Below are 15,480 nucleotides of genomic sequence, written 5' to 3'. Positions count from 1 at the left end.
ATCGCTACATAATGACTCAACGGTAGGTTGTCGACGATCTCGAGAATGACGAATAGCTCTATACAATCGATGGATGGATTTATGAAAAGATGGATGAGCGTATTGGATGGATGATTAGAGGGGCAGGATAAAACAAGAGGATGGCAAAAAAAAGAGACAACAGCAAACCAAGGATACTTCAACATTCGTCATGGAACGAAAAGCTGCATGCAATGCAACCATTAGAATTCAGTCCACTTATTCTATTTTATTTTCTTTTACAGTCTTTACAGCAAGGGCCGTGTCTTGGGCTACGAACGTGCTAAGCGCAACCAGAACCCCAACACCTCTCTTATTCAGGTTGAAGGTGTCCAGACCACTAAGGATGCTCAGTTCTACCTCGGCAAGCGTATCGCTTACGTCTACCGTGCCCAGAAGGCTGTCAACGGTTCCAAGATTCGTGTTATCTGGGGTCGCATTGCCCGCACTCACGGTACCAACGGTGTCGTCAAGGCCCGTTTCCGCAACAACTTGCCCCCCAAGACTTTCGGTGCTAGTGTTCGCGTGGTAAGTAGTTTATCGGTGACATCGTGAGAATTGCCATTGACTCTAATATTTGCCGAATGTAGATGCTCTATCCCTCCAACATTTAGACAATGTATTGTTCTTGCACAATAAAAGAGATAAAATTTCAAGGGACTTTTTTGAGTACACTCAACGATATGGATTCAGCTTATTTGTGAGAGTAGCAAGCCCGTTGTCGGATCGGTGCCCAAACATTAACGGAGGGAACGGATTCGGGGTCAGGGGATGTTTGCAGGACGATCTGAATAACGATGCCAGTGATTTTTATTTTTTATTTTTGGGTTTTCTTTTTGAGAAGCTTTTTTTTCCTTTCTGTCTTTTTTTTTCTTTTTCCTGCAACTTTTTTTTTTCCCTTGTCGCCGCGTGCCTCCTATCTGATCGTCTCCTTGGTGATACCGTGCGACGAATATCATGTCTACTGTGTATACCATTTTCCTCACTTTGGGGCTACTTGCTTCCGGTAACACAAATACTGAGAGATAGAGAGAGAAAGAGAGAAGAAGCACCCTTGTTAAATCCTTCGGATAGGTGTTTGTATACCTCTTATTCTTGTTTTCCAAAACCATCAGTCCATCGATGAAGGCCAAGAACTGTTTGCACAACCGCTTCTGCAAACGGCCATGATATTCCTTGGCGAGCTTATATGTATCTTGGTTATCCATTTAGCGAGCAAAACACCATCACTTTTGGACCGGTCCATGTTGGAAGCGGTGCAGCCGCACTATGGTGATAGTGGTAACGATTGGATCGTTCCTCGTACCGCCACTTTATCCTGGTCTGCAGTTTGGTTTATTTTGCCAAGCGCATGTGACCTCGTGGCCACCACGGTAACGATAGCGATAATAATGAGAATTGCATGGTTGCTGCACGATATTGATGAAGCAGTTGTCTTTTCTTTTTCTTAGCTGATGAACCTTGGCTTGACTTATACTACCGCCTCTGTTTTCCAAATGGTGCGTAGCAGTATCATGGGGTTCTCTGCGATCTTCAGTTTCCTGTTTTTATCCAGACGCTTTTTACCGCATGAATGGGTTTCGGTTACCGTCATCCTAGTTGGAACAGGCATTATTGCTTGGTCGGCGACGCTCGCTGGAGAATGGCGTGGCGCGCTGTATTTGATGATCGCTCAATTATTCGTCGCGGCTCAGTTTATCCTTGAAGAATATTTGATGGATCGCTACCACTTGGATCCTGTTCGCGCCATGAGTATCGAGGGGGTCTTTGGTGCGGTCCTTTTCTGCACGGCTTTACTCTTGGCGGCGCTTTTCGGAACGGGCGTGTTTGATGTCAAAACCGGATTTAGTGAGTTGCTGGATGATTACGTCCTCTGGCAATCGGCCTTGGTCCTGGCTCTCATGGTAGCCATATTCAACATCTTTGGTCTGGCTATCAGCACAGCGGTGGGTGTAGCTGGTCGTAGCGTGATCGATGCATTTAGGTAAGAGTCTCGAACGTTCTCAGAGTAGCCAGGATAAAAAAAAAATTCACTCAACCGATTTTTCGTTAGAATTGTGCTTATTTGGATTGTGGGGGTCCATTACGGTTGGGATAACTTCTCATGGTATGAGTTTGGTGGATTCACCTTGTTGGTACTCGGTATCTTTATGTTCAATGGCGTCTTTGCTTCTCTTCGTACCGCCGTGGTGAATCGCGGCCGTGGTGCTGAATCGGCTCCACTTCTTTCCTAAAAGTTCTACGTGTTGTTTATAAATGCTACGAGTTACACAGACGTCTTGTACTGCAAATAGTGGTCGATAAAAAAAAGAAATCCCAAAAATGGTGTAAAGTAAATTACGAATCAAATAAACAGTAATACGATATTCTGAATGGCCGCAGAAACAATGCCAAAACTATGTATCACATCACAAATTTTCTCATTGCTGTTTATCTGTTTTATTTCGAGTCATGCTCAGTTTCATTCATCTGGTCGAATTGAAGCCTCAACATACAGTATGTGCATCTTATATCTACTTTTGTATTTTATGGCTACTTCTTCCTCATGTTGTGCGTTAGTTCTCATTATCGTGAAGACAAAGGTTGTATTACTGCGATTAACGCCGATGCTGTATTTGTTGGAACCTCGTTCCAGTTGTAGGAAATGTTGATGGAACACCCGGTCATCAAGTCAAAAAAAAAAAAAAGCGCTTGGGCCAAACTGACCCTTCCTTCAGAGGGACTACGTACAGCAATCACAGATTGGCCCATCAGGGGTTGCGGCGTTTAGTTCTGGAGAACAGCAGCAGCTTGATCCAGAATGATCATCGATTTCTCGCTGATAAATTTTAAAAGTCGATCCAACAGTTGAAGTAGCCACTTGTCTTTTTGGATTTTCCGCATGATCATCTGTAGACAAAAGGCCTTTATTGTAAACATGACATTTCGAAATTACTTTGATGAAGCATGTAGCTGTATTATCCTCAATTCCTTCACCTCAAGTTATATCAGAAAGATGCCGTTCGTTGTTATCCTGACTCATCACCTTTCGCAAGCACAGCAAGTCGTTCACTTTTTGGCGTTTGATGGAAAGTTGTCCATCTAAATAGCATGAACGGCGAATATATGAATTGTTGGCATATACATCGTTCACATCAAAGGTCACATCATGGTTGGAGGGGGAATCGATATGGGTGAAGAAAAGGTGCAGCGAAGAAATAAGGACGATTCGCAATCATCTTCATGACCGTCATCTTCCGGTGGGTAGACTTGCTTTCCATGTCTCGTATTCAGTCTTCGCAACATAGCTAACCAAAAACGTCCACCATAAAATCAAGATACTGCTCTTTTTCGTGAAGCTGATAACTTTCTCTTCTTGTTCGCCGGTGGACGCTGCGCTGCCCGTTCATCCATCATCGCAGCAAATGGTTTATCCGGCAACAGAAACTCTGACGGTTTCATAGAAGGAACGGTTTTCCCGAAAGCTACAGAGGAACGACCACCGCGCCGTTTGGGTGTTGCCGTGGGAGGTTCAGCCGGTGCAGGAGCTGATTTGCTTTTGGTGGTGTCGGTCCCACTGGGCAAGGGGGACGATGTCGATGGAGAAAACTTTTGATGTGTTTCGGAGGAGGGATGAATAGAGGGTGGTACAGGCGGTCGCGCACGGTTGAGACCAAGCATTTCAAATCGGTGGAGATAATCCTCTGCGTCCTTTAGCAATTGCTCGTGAACCACGTCGAGATCGATGGCTTCCAAATTGGCCCCCGTCTGAGCCACGTCTTCCATACGATGGCGCAAAGAAGATACAATGGATTTTAGGGTACCCTTATCCAAGGTTTTGATTCGTTGAACCATCTGCTGCTGCTGGTAAAATTCATGCTGCAATCGTTCCTTTTCTCGATTTTTCTGTTTCTTTTCCTCCAATTCGTGTTTCCGGTGGCGTCGTATGTAGAAATCCTCTGGCAAGGGTTCCGGTAGAGCCTATATATTGTAACGTCATTAGATAACCCAGTAACAACAGAGAACACAAGCTTAGTCTCACCTCCATAGTGCTGGGTTTGTTGCATAACAAACGATAGTTGGGTGCCAGCTTGAAGGAAGGCATCACCGGAAGTACGGGAGCGGAGTCTGGCTCATTCATGGTATCGTGGTGATTCTCACATTTCACAAGTTCTTTTTCGTTGTCCGTAATATGGAGAATGGTCGATGTATTTAATCCTTGTTCGGCAGGTTCTGCATAAACCAGAGTGAGTACAGCAGATGAACCAAGTGTTCCTGGAATGTTTACCTGCTGCCAATCGTTCCAACACAATACGTACAGCATCCGTGAGAAAATTGTGACGCGTCGGCAGTGCGCGTTTATGGTTTGCTGGTGCTTCTTTCCGGGAAGCGCGTCTCATGCTGCCAAGAAGCGTTTTTTTTTTTAAAAAAAAAAGTGGACGTGAGGCGACAAGGACTATGTAAAGAATCCCAGAAAATCCTTCGGACTTGGGCTGACTAAGCCACTGATGGGGAGCACAGTAAGAGGAGATGGTTCCTTAAAAAGGTCAATCAATGCTACGTTGCAAGAAGAAAAAAAAATGAGAGTGTCAAGATCGATCCTAATATGTTCTATATGCTTTTGCTGATGAATCGATAGATTAATCAGTTATTAGGTAAAAAAAAAATGGTCAAGCAATACAGGGTAAAACCCGAGTGATGAAGTTCGCCATCCAATCATAAGAAGGTTCCAATTTTTGGGAAAATTAAGGCATGAAATTGTTGTAAACCTCGAGTTTTTTATTCTTTTTCTTCATTTCTCTTTAGTCTTAAGATAAGCTGAAGCGTATTACTGACCTGAACTTTCCACCCAAATACGCCATCCACACTATGACAGCAACAGCAACAGATCGAGCACTTGTGCCAAAAAACAATGACGCCATTGGCACCATTTTACTGCATGATGATGGATCGACTGCCCCTGCCACTCCTCCTGAAGTCAAGCTGGATTCCCTTTCTGGTTTTATGCATCGACCGACATCATATCATCACTCTTCAAGCTGTTCATCGTCTACCTGCTCTTCTGACGAGGATGATCACAGTGCTGGTAAGAAATGGATGCACCAAAAGCTCCCCATGATATCAACTTTTTTTGTCACACTAATATGTCTTGCTTCCCTATTTCTCTCTTTTTTTCTTTTTAATCTCTTTTTTTTTGTACTCTTTTCTTTATCCACTCCCATCCACCTACTTGCCGCAGAGAGTGTACAAAGCGCACGTACGGCACCTGCATCCACCTTTTCAGGTAATACTCTTGACTCAGAAACAAACCGTGACCTTGTCTCGCCCACGGCTGGACTCAGTGATGCCCCGCCCGAATCCAACAAAGTCGAATCAGTGGATCCAGAACAGCCAGACCAACGAGGCAATCCTGCCGCTTGCATCTTTGTAGCAAGGTAAAATATTATTTTAGGGAAAAACGCGCTCCACTCTCATTTCCCAGATAACTCACGTGTTTTCTTTTATTCTATTGTCTATAAAAAAATCCAAGCTTGAAAAAAGAAAAAAATGATGAAGAATTAAATATATCGGTCTCAAACCACTTTGTTCGCTGGGGAGCGCTTTTGAACGTCAAGGTTCTCAAGGATTGGCTAGGCCGCCCATACGCATTTGTCCAGTACGAACGTATTTCTGATGCCAAAGTCGCACTAAAGGAAGCCCCAGGTACCATCCTTGATGGTCGAAGTGTCCGATGCGAACCAGCTAGAGTCAACCGCACATTATGTCTCCTCCCTATTGATCGTCCATTGGACCGTCAAGAGGTCGAAGCGACCTCATCCGTTTATGGAAAAATTGAAGACATCACCGTTTTACAAGCTCGATCTAGAAATCAATGCGCCTTTGTCAAGTACTGCTATCGCGATGATGCTATTCGTGCTTTCCTGGTAAATATTTTTTTTCCGCACCCCGCGAACAGATCAACGGTTATCATGTTCCTCATCATTTTTTCATATGATTTAGTCACTTCACACTCCGGAATTCATGCAACGTTGGTGTGTTGAATGGGCTTCCAATCTGGATCTCAACAGCTCGGATATCAGTGCCATCAAAACCGACAAATCCAGTATCTTTGTAGGTAATCTATCTGAAGCCATCACTGACGGCGAAATGTATTCCCGCTTTGGTCATTACGGTTCCATTGTTCATCTGCGCGTTATCCGCAAGCCCACGCATGGTCGAAAGCGCGTATTTGCTTTCGTAAAGTACGCAAAAGAAGAAGAAGCCGCCGCTGCGGTTGATAATGAGGTAAAAAAAGAATTTCATCCTCTTATTTTCCTTTCAATCCTAAAGCTTTTTTATTTGATACAGAATGGTGTCTTGTTGGATGATCGACAGCTCAGAGTAGCTTATCGTGAACACCATGAATCTTCCTGGAGCCGTCAACAGCGTAATCCATTAGTCGAACGCCCACATCCTCCAGGCATGGGCTTCCCAGCTTCCATTTATCAATACCTCACTTGTCCAAAGACTAAATCCGGCGAACCTGGTCAAACCATCCCCGATCCATCCTTGGTTGACCCGTACGTGTACTACGGATCCCCACCTTCTCGGCAGCCACGTGTCACAAACAATGTGCCATACATCCCTCACAATCCAGTCACCTCCTCCAGCGGGCTTACTACAACCTTGCCAGTGGCACCCTCCCACGGGGTTCAGGACGTCAACAAGGCTCACATCGTTAAAGAACCCACTGAATCTCGGCTTTACGGTTCGGTAAGTCAAATGACTGGACTCTGAATCCACCCTCTCATGAACATGATGAATTCACCATGACCCAACGGAATGACAGGTCACTGACGACATTCCCAATCCGTATCGCACAAAAGGTAATTTCATTGTCGGTTTTTGATAATAATAGCATCAACGGTATTGAATATTTAGAAAAAGGAGGAGCAAACGGGATGTTCGAGTCTCAAGCGGTTGGTATGTACGATTATTATCCGTACTATCCTCTGCCAGGCTATTATCCACCAGCTGTCGGTCCACATTTACGCGAAGCGTTTTATGATTACAGCTATCCATCTCTCTATTACGTTTACGCTCCACCTTATCCCTGTACATCGATTCGAAACCAGATGGCCAAGGAGAATAAGGTGCCTCTAACCGCCCTCCCTCGAAAGCCGGTTGATTTGGTTGATAAGAAATAAGCCTCTCAGTTGTTCCTGACTAGGCAACAAGACAACGGCATGAAAAAAAAAGGAAAAAGATAACCTTCGGGAGTTTCTTTTCATTTGCGTGAAATAAACATTGAAAAAAGAACATATAAAAAAAAGGGATAATTTCCGTCATGTGGTCATCGGACGCTGCTTATAATCACACTGGCATCTCTCAATTTTTTCACAAATTTTCGGTTCTTCCTTTTTTACGATCCCTTTTTCTCTTTGCATTTCATTTTTTTTTAGACTCACATCGTTGAAAACGACACTATTATAATATGGAAGCCCACACGTTGCAACAATGTCCATTACGCTCCACAGCATGGCTGACGGTGGATCATCGGAATAAGGTCAATTTCTGCAGTTCAGAAATAATGGCTCACCTTGGATTCGATCCTATGCACAATTCCATCGACGATCTGTGGCAAAAGCAAGAGAACCCTGACTCTTCGACAGCCGAATCTTCAAATACGTTTATGGTGCGTACCGGTTCGTCCAAACTGCTGTACGTTTGCCGTCACGACGCCATGTTTGTTACTGCCGACGTTACCAACCTGCAAAAGTTATACGACCATCACCGAGATCTGGGGGAAGTGGCTATTGCTCGGCTGACATGTTACGGCACCATTGAGGCTTTTTACAATAACGAGTCGTTTACAACGTCATATTTAATGAACCAGCCTATAATGCGATTCGTCCATTCGGACGATGTGCAACGTTTATGTGCCGGATTTAATCAAGCGGTTCGATCCACCGTGGCATCATTGAATGTCCGCTGCCAACTTGACTTGTCCTCCCTCGAAAATCAGGGCCATGATTGGTTCCACTTCACTGTTATCTCGAATGTCACCGATCAGAGTCTTTTGTGTGTCATGAGACGAATAGCAACCCCGCCAATCGACCAACTCCATGTGATTGCCGACCAGGACTGCCCCAAAGGAATTTTGGCCACCGTGACGCGTCTCCAAAGCTGTTTATGGCAAGCCGTCCAAAAAGGCATGACGTCGGTCGCACATACCTTGATGGTCTCCCTCGTGATTCTCCTGCAGACATGTGTGCATGCTTCGCAGCTGCTTGATTTTACTTCATCCAAATATCGCCTGCGCTTGTTCCAAACGGCGTATTGGCGACAAAATGCATACTTGATGGATATGCTACTAGATGAAACCAAATCGAGGCCTGAAATAGATCAATTATGTTCATGGTTGGAATGGTCCGGTGTTGCATCGCAAACTTCATCACGAGCGTTTTTGGACTCCGTCATGAACAAAGCATCTCACTGGATTCACCAGCATTCTAACTTCATTGTTTAAAGTTCCACCATCCCTTTTAACTTTATCCCTTGTAAATAATGCATCACGTCTCTCATTGAATATTTAGAATCCATTTCTATCCGCTAACAGTAATAATTTTATCAGTTGCAGAAGAGTAACATACATCCCCTTGAAAAACGAAAAACAAAAATGTTATAAATGGACATAAAAAAAAATGAAGTGTACAAAATGGTAGTGTTTAATGAATTCTCAAGCAATCCACCACTGTGTGTTACAGGCGGAAATGGAAACTGATGGAAGCAGAATGCGAATCACTTACACTAGCAATATTCAAAAAAGAGTTTTGGCACAAAATCCAGCATGCTATCCAACAGTGAAGAGCGCGAGTTGGCCTACATCAAAGAAACAATGCATAAACAAAGCTCGTATAACAATATTGCTTGCACCATGGGAAAAATGCGTGCAAAAACGTGCAGAAATGTGCAAAATGTGCAAATCTGTGCACAAATGTGCGAGTATTCATAGTTTTTCGGACAACGCATTGCAAAACTGTGCAAATCTTCATCGTTTTTGAACAGGGCAGTAACAACTCAGCTCAGCCTCAACTGATCATTCTTTAAGACCTTCTTTAAACATGTCACCGAAAAGCTTCGATTATCATTGCTCCAAATGCAGCGTCTGGTTTAATATCGCTGAGACCCCAAGAACGAAGCATGAGAAGGAATATGCATATTTTGGCCAAGTATACTTACAGACAGATTGATGAAACGGTGTACGGCATCAGCCATCCCGCTGTAAGTTTATCGCATAACGTCCAATATCCATTTAGATACTAAAGAATATTACTGCAGTCATGCGTTTCTAGTTCTGACGAAATGGAGTGCGAGGATGTTTATGCGCTCTCTCGATCTGGAAGCGAAGTACCTGCTGAAATTGAAGACGATTCTTTGGATGGCATGGAGTGGTATACGAATGATGAGCTGGTCTGACGAAGAGATGTTGCATACTTCTTTTGGCGAAGCTGGTAACATTGATGAAGATGAAGCCAACGATGACGACTGCGACAGGCGTGAAGACGGGGACGCTCTCGAGAGTGACACCCTAGAAGAAGAAGATGACGCTCCAAATGTGCAAGTTGCCAACGAGGAGTCATCTTGGTTCAGAAGCTACCGCACGACCACATGTGATTTCAGCCTCCATAGCACGACACCTGTTGGAAAAGCCGTACAGCTCTGCATCAAACTTCATCAGAAAGCTCTCCGAAGAAAGATCCCGCGCCGCTTTTTGGGGAGCTGATCGAAGACATCAACGAGTATGTTCGAGGTGTCCTTCCGCCGTTGCCGAGCAACTACAAAGCGAAAGCTGCCCTGCTTGAGCGATATCCCATCAAACCTGCTGAGTACGGCATGTGCCCGAATGGGTGATGATGGTTACGAACGCATGGAATGATGTGGACGAAGCCTGCATCTGCGGAACACCACGCTTCGAGAGCAAAAATCCGCTGAAACCAGCTCAGCAAATGAAGAATCTATCGTTGGGTTAACAGCTTGCACTGATCTTAAAATGATCCTAAAGCTCGACAGTACTTACATCAGCGCCATCCCGAGCAATCTCGAAAAGAAAACCGACGTGTTGGACGGGGAAGCCCCAACGTCTTGAAGCAGCATGGACGTACAGACGACAGTACAATCCATCTGGGATTATACACTGACGGCTTCAACCCCTTCAACAATGGTTCAAGATCGATGACGATTGTTCACTTCGTGACCTTCGATTTTCCTCCGGAGATTTGCTACGAGAGCGAGTATATGCTACCAACTTGAATCATTCTCGGCAAAAAGCACCCGAAGAAGCTATTTAGCTTTTTAAGTCCACTTATGGACGAACTACGCAGCTTGGCACGGATGGAATGTCGGTACGAACGTCGGACGGGGAAATGATTGCGTTCAAGGCGATCCTTTTGCTGGCAGGTGGTGACATACCTGCAGTTGCCAAGATGTGCGGACATCGAGGCCATATGGCGCACTACGGCTGTCGCTTCTGCGAAATCTACGGCGAAAAGAAAAATTACCATACGGTTTTCACGCCTCCCGCCCAAGGAGTTCCCCGTTTACGCAAAAATGTGAACTTTTTACCGCCCGACGAACAGAGCGAGGTGGGCAACTCTCCCACAAGCGAAGAAATTGATCGCAAAGGTAATGAACCCATTTATAATGCTATTACCATAAGTCGCAAGTTATTAATAACAGAATACAAAAGATCTGAACGGTTCAGCCTTAGCACAATTGCCCATCATTCCACCTTTTATTTACCCGCTCGATATGGTGCATCTTCTTGGCCCTGGCGTTGGAAAGCAGATCTTCAAGCTTCTTCAAGGCCAATACGGAAAGCAGAATAGCAATAACCCTTTCTTCCTACCTCCTTCGGCCATGGAGAAAATCGGTGCGTGCATGGAGAAATCTAAGTTCTCGGTTCTTTCAGGATTTTGTGGTGATTGCGGAGACATTTCCAAGAATGCCGGATTTTACAAAGCCGTGGACTGGATTCACTTTGTGCTTTATACTGTCCCAAGACTGGTGCTCGAACGTATTGACGATGTTGATGCAAAGCTGGCAATCGCATATCTGACGAAATTGTACAATCTTGTTTGTCGTCGAAAGATCACGAGTACCCAACTGAAGCAAATCATAGAGCTGTCAATGCTGTGGCTTCGTGCTCTGATCAAGTTCAACTGTGAACGCAAGGTTGACGACCATGACTTCACTATATCGCAACATTACCTCCTGCACCTTTACAAGGTTATTCAGTACGTGGGCCTGTTGTCAGTGTATGCCGTATTTGCGATGGAGCGCACCATAGGCGAAGTTAAGCGCAACATTACTTCGCGCAAAGAACCAGTTGCGAATTCGCAAAACACTCTTGTTATTCTCGCTGCGCCTCGATATTTCGAACAATCCAGTTATCATGAAACGCGCGCCCATCGACCGCAAAGGATCATCGCCGTCAGCGACGGTCAGAACGAGCCTGAACTCTGGGGACCGTTTGGACTGGAAACTGTCGGAAGTATGAACATATCTACGACAGCATGCGCTGGCCTTGTTACGTCATGTCTGCAGCTACATATACTGGATGAACCACGGGTTGGCCCATCCACATTCAATTTCCATGCATCACCAGATTCAACAAAAATCTTTATTGATGAATCCAGTCGGCACAAGGCACAAGTACTGGCAATCCAAAGCGTGCACGATCGTCAACTCGTCTTACCTTGTTGGGTAACTAAGACAACTTCGATCTCAATTCCACCATCCCAGCACGTACATTCCTTGTCGTGCTTCAAGTCATCTCGCTTCATCACCTTTCTGCCAACCATTCTCTGTATTTACATATTGCGACCACGAAGGTGTAAAACTAATCTGCTGATAACGATAGCTCGTCGATCATTGCATTGGATCAAAACTTTTCCGAAACATTGCATATTTGGTAATGAAGTCGCCATGCAATGCCTGCATTAAGAAAGATTTTATCGTTTTTCTGCATGATCAATGCGACAGGAAAGCAAAATCAAAAGCCTTTTTGCAGAGTTGGTTGACCTTTTTGGCGATATTGTTGATATGTGTATCATTGGAAACGTGCATTAAATAGCAGTATCTTAACGAAGATGACTGCGATTGTGGCATCGGATATTTGCAAAGCAAACGAAACTGTGGCCAGCAATATCAAACGTCGAATCCACGTTATCGACCAATTTGTCTGATTTTTATTTTTAAATGATTCCTACAAAATTTACCCATCTAGCCTTACAAAACAGCATCCGAATCAAATCCACAATTGAACAAGTGATAATTTCGTATGACTCTCCAGCTGGCACTTGTAACATTCACTTGTGGCAACATTGGAGAACCGAAATAAAAAAAATTTGAAGTAGAGACAGGTGTAACGTCCAATGCGTGTATTGCATACACAAGGGGTTGTGGGATACTGTGATTCCACGGTTGGTGTCAATAAAGTTATACTTTGGAGGCTGTCCCTAGTTTGTGTAGTATCTCCAAATAGCCCTCAGTTACAACGGCTTAGCGTCATGAGTTGACCCGTATGCATTTTCAAATCATGTCTTATGAAGTCCGTCGAGGAACGTCCAGCTGGATACATTGTTACAACTCCATCGTCTTTTTAGCTTGCCCTTTTGTAAGCAAGCCATCATGCTTGTCGGCCTTCACATTTCTTGTACTTGTAAATAAGTTTCCAGTCACGGAAAGGTGATCGGTTCTTATTGAAGAAGCAAAGAGGTACTGATGAGTGGGGGGATCGGGAAAATTGAAACGAGGACACGAAGGCTTAATGAAGAATAAAAAAAAAAGATGAAGTACATGGATGCTGATATCTATGGCTCCTATGGGAATCGGCCGCCACGCTATAAATATACGGGTGAGACTTTGTTCCTCAAGGTACCATGTCAACAACTTACCGTAGCAATAGCTCCCAAAAAGCTTCTGGCTCCAAAATTCAACATGGTACCGAGCTATGGAAAACATTAAAGACAAGACACACTCGTTACTCAAATTGCAAACATAGGGCAATGCGTGAAGGTGGTATAGCAATATTACCTGGCCTGCACAGGCGCCAAGCCATGCTGCATCGTTGAGACGTCGATCCAAAAAGCGGAGAGTTTCCTGATAATTGGGAGAGATGTCTTGGGTCATGTACACTTCTGTTGCTGAATAAATCGCAGATAAAGACGCACGCTTGCTGTACCATCGCATCTAATCCGGACAAGTGTCAGTCGGCTATGCAATCAAAAAAAAATGATATTATAAATTCGTTTGAGATATCTAAACTTACATCGGGGCTTCGGTCGCCAGCATAATACCATACATCATCCGCAATTTCTCCCAGGTGAAGCAACGACGAAGATACGTTGGATGGACGTCCCATTACAGCAAGAGCCTACCGAATCGGTACATGGTCGTTTGTTGGTTAATAAAATGGCGATGTGTTGTAGGTGTAAAGTTTCGACTCTACCTCTGGCCAACGTCTGATATAAGGTTTCATCATCATCAAACGCATTGCCGTTAATTCGCGCACCTTTTCGGTCATGGATAAACTATGCAGGATTGGGTTGAGCTGACGGAGAAAACGCGCAAAAAGTTGATAAATATTTGAAGCTTACCCTTCCAATTTGCCCGAGGCTTGCAGTTCGGCAATACGGGCAACGAATTCGCGTCTGCAATCCTTCAAGAAAGCGTCAATAAGACCAGCTTCGCCGCCGGGGAAAACACCGTGCGCAACGGAAGGATATCCGAGGCTTTTGGCGCCGAGGGCAATGCTCTCCATAGACCAGCCATGAGAAGGAACAAAAGGCAAGGTGGCTTTGAGCATGGTGTAGGAGGGATCCTTGGCTGCAGGTTCAGCATTATAAACACTAGGTAATGACCGTGAGTTACTGATATTGTGATTGTTGCTTTCACCATATACGCACATTCCTTTAGGCGCCGATTCAGACGTCAGCAAGCGTCTTTGGCAAACTGCAGCGCAAGTTACAAAGACAGGCACTGCTGCACGTGCAATAAGGGGACGTGATAACGCACGAAGCACCGTTGGCATTACAACGCGACTCATGATATTGACTGACAAGAAAGATATTTAAAAAAAAAAATCGAACCAGAAAATCTGGGCCAATTTCAACGATTGCGGCCCATGCTCGTTCGTCGCTATTTTACTTTCCGACCGGTGCGACTGCCGAAATGCAAGTGGCTTTGACAGTCCCTGACATAACTGACAGTTACTTTATTGAGAGAAAAACGCAGAATTTAAGGTTAGGCATCCACTGACGAACACGTACAAGTGAAGCAAAGCAGAGAAAATTAAGCGAATGAAAAAAGTGTCCATATATTATTCACTGTTGGCTTTGATCATTCAAGACTTGTCGCAGTCCCTAGGAAATGACTGCACGTTCCAGGCGCCTGCAACCTACAAAAAAGTCTGATCACGACACAGTGGCAAAAATTCTGCCCGTATAATTTTACTTGAACATGTGATCCACTAGCTGCAGTGACAATTCCTTTTCGTATACACTGTACCTTTTAGCCAGAATATGGTGAGTGATGAAAAATAGACAGGGGAGATTCGGGGCTGTAGATGTGACTGACATGATAATGCGGAGTAGTCCCCAGGTTTTTCATCTCATGTGTCAGCTCACTTTCTTCACTGTGTTTTCGACCCAACTCAATAGTGCATGCAGTCTTTGCATCTCTACTTTACAGCAAGGCTTCTTTCTTATCTTAAATTCTCTATTCTCATTTTCAGCAGAGGTAAGTCCACTTCAGATATCGGATAATTTAGCCAGGCACTGTTTGAGCGTTCACCAATACGATCTTGCTAGGAAGACCTGTTCGTGAGATAGATAGACATTGGAATTTATTCGCTAGTTATGGTATGGATCTGCTATCGGATCTCAATTCAACGTGATATTGTTCTTCTATACTTCCTATAAATGATATTTTCATCTTATACAAAAGAAGACCGCCGCCATGGCTGACGACCTTTGATTTATGGCTAGTTTATGGTCATGGTCTGTTCTCAAGCCACATCATTTCCCTGTATACTGTATAATTGCTTACGAGGTAAGTGGCTTCAGCCAAACGAAAAAGAGGCTACACCGGGTCTGTGGATCCACTGCGAACCCATTGTATTCCATTGGAAAAGGTTGGCTCGGAGAATGAAATTTCTCCACTGCAGCAGTCTTTATCTTTATCTACAGTTTGCATTCGGATTCCTCGTCTTTATAGACTATAAACAAATCTCCCATGAAGCTTTCATCTCTGCAACGGCTTTACATAACATATATAAACTATCCTTCCTGCTTTTCGCAATCAAAGGACAGAAAAGAACAGTGAGTGACGCAATTGGCTTAACGACGTCATTGGTCGGCGTTGGAAAAAAAAGTCTCTGCTGTTCGAAAATGAAAAAACACAAAGAAATCAAAAAGGTTCCCTGTCACAAACTATTGTGTT

At 44.3% G+C, this 15,480-nt stretch overlaps 8 protein-coding genes across 8 annotated transcripts; 6 read left to right on the top strand and 2 right to left on the bottom strand.

Annotated features, from left to right (window-relative positions):
• Nucleotides 1-11: 11 nt before the first annotated feature.
• On the top strand, nucleotides 12-632 carry BYT42DRAFT_611008 (ribosomal protein L35A; the record flags this gene model as incomplete). Its single annotated transcript, XM_051571447.1, has 3 exons — nucleotides 12-22; nucleotides 264-546; nucleotides 609-632. The coding sequence occupies 3 exons, from the start codon at nucleotides 12-14 to the stop codon at nucleotides 630-632; spliced, it is 318 nt and encodes a 105-aa protein (XP_051427764.1).
• Nucleotides 633-858: 226 nt separating this feature from the next.
• BYT42DRAFT_558197 (uncharacterized protein) lies at nucleotides 859-2,415 on the top strand. The gene is made up of 3 exons (XM_051566977.1): nucleotides 859-1,391; nucleotides 1,470-2,002; nucleotides 2,072-2,415. The coding sequence occupies exons 1-3, from the start codon at nucleotides 1,185-1,187 to the stop codon at nucleotides 2,250-2,252; spliced, it is 921 nt and encodes a 306-aa protein (XP_051427763.1). The 5' UTR covers nucleotides 859-1,184; the 3' UTR covers nucleotides 2,253-2,415.
• A 915-nt stretch (nucleotides 2,416-3,330) lies between these two features.
• Nucleotides 3,331-4,397, bottom strand: BYT42DRAFT_611006 (uncharacterized protein; the record flags this gene model as incomplete). The annotated part of the gene is made up of 3 exons (XM_051571446.1): nucleotides 3,331-3,978; nucleotides 4,040-4,230; nucleotides 4,286-4,397. The coding sequence occupies 3 exons, from the start codon at nucleotides 4,395-4,397 to the stop codon at nucleotides 3,331-3,333; spliced, it is 951 nt and encodes a 316-aa protein (XP_051427762.1).
• Nucleotides 4,398-4,866: 469 nt separating this feature from the next.
• BYT42DRAFT_611005 (uncharacterized protein) lies at nucleotides 4,867-7,184 on the top strand (the record flags this gene model as incomplete). Its single annotated transcript, XM_051571445.1, has 7 exons — nucleotides 4,867-5,083; nucleotides 5,237-5,432; nucleotides 5,528-5,921; nucleotides 5,998-6,282; nucleotides 6,346-6,750; nucleotides 6,827-6,863; nucleotides 6,925-7,184. The coding sequence occupies 7 exons, from the start codon at nucleotides 4,867-4,869 to the stop codon at nucleotides 7,182-7,184; spliced, it is 1,794 nt and encodes a 597-aa protein (XP_051427761.1).
• Nucleotides 7,185-7,471: 287 nt separating this feature from the next.
• BYT42DRAFT_543311 (uncharacterized protein) lies at nucleotides 7,472-8,506 on the top strand (the record flags this gene model as incomplete). The annotated part of the gene is made up of 1 exon (XM_051565677.1): nucleotides 7,472-8,506. One exon carries the CDS (start codon nucleotides 7,472-7,474, stop codon nucleotides 8,504-8,506), a length of 1,035 nt encoding a protein of 344 aa, XP_051427760.1.
• Nucleotides 8,507-8,951: 445 nt separating this feature from the next.
• BYT42DRAFT_602563 (uncharacterized protein) lies at nucleotides 8,952-12,310 on the top strand (the record flags this gene model as incomplete). The annotated part of the gene is given in 7 exon segments (XM_051571053.1): nucleotides 8,952-9,261; nucleotides 9,319-9,431; nucleotides 9,448-9,650; nucleotides 9,670-9,779; nucleotides 10,617-10,662; nucleotides 10,727-11,742; nucleotides 12,266-12,310. The coding sequence occupies 7 exon segments, from the start codon at nucleotides 9,181-9,183 to the stop codon at nucleotides 12,308-12,310; spliced, it is 1,614 nt and encodes a 537-aa protein (XP_051427759.1). The 5' UTR covers nucleotides 8,952-9,180.
• A 550-nt stretch (nucleotides 12,311-12,860) lies between these two features.
• BYT42DRAFT_592138 (rpsU-divergently transcribed protein) lies at nucleotides 12,861-13,846 on the bottom strand (the record flags this gene model as incomplete). Its single annotated transcript, XM_051570600.1, has 5 exons — nucleotides 12,861-12,881; nucleotides 13,075-13,230; nucleotides 13,310-13,414; nucleotides 13,490-13,571; nucleotides 13,638-13,846. 5 exons carry the CDS (start codon nucleotides 13,844-13,846, stop codon nucleotides 12,861-12,863), a joined length of 573 nt encoding a protein of 190 aa, XP_051427758.1.
• An 803-nt stretch (nucleotides 13,847-14,649) lies between these two features.
• On the top strand, nucleotides 14,650-14,954 carry BYT42DRAFT_558181 (uncharacterized protein; the record flags this gene model as incomplete). The annotated part of the gene is made up of 1 exon (XM_051566976.1): nucleotides 14,650-14,954. One exon carries the CDS (start codon nucleotides 14,653-14,655, stop codon nucleotides 14,863-14,865), a length of 213 nt encoding a protein of 70 aa, XP_051427757.1. The 3' UTR covers nucleotides 14,866-14,954.
• Nucleotides 14,955-15,480: the final 526 nt, after the last annotated feature.

Source organism: Radiomyces spectabilis (assembly GCF_025331425.1).
Source record: "Radiomyces spectabilis strain NRRL 2753 chromosome Unknown BYT42scaffold_2, whole genome shotgun sequence".
NCBI lineage: Eukaryota > Fungi > Mucoromycota > Mucoromycetes > Mucorales > Radiomycetaceae > Radiomyces > Radiomyces spectabilis.
Note: the sequence above shows the minus strand (reverse complement) of the source record. Positions and strands in the feature narration are given on the sequence as shown.

Coding starts and splice junctions, on each gene's coding strand:
- BYT42DRAFT_558197 (XM_051566977.1), top strand. CDS start 1,185: ATGATATTCCTTGGCGAGCTTATATGTATCTTGGTTATCCATTTAGCG. Junction 1,392..1,469: donor GTGACCTCGTGGCCACCACG/GTAACGATAGCG, acceptor TCTTTTTCTTAG/CTGATGAACCTTGGCTTGAC. Junction 2,003..2,071: donor AGCGTGATCGATGCATTTAG/GTAAGAGTCTCG, acceptor ATTTTTCGTTAG/AATTGTGCTTATTTGGATTG.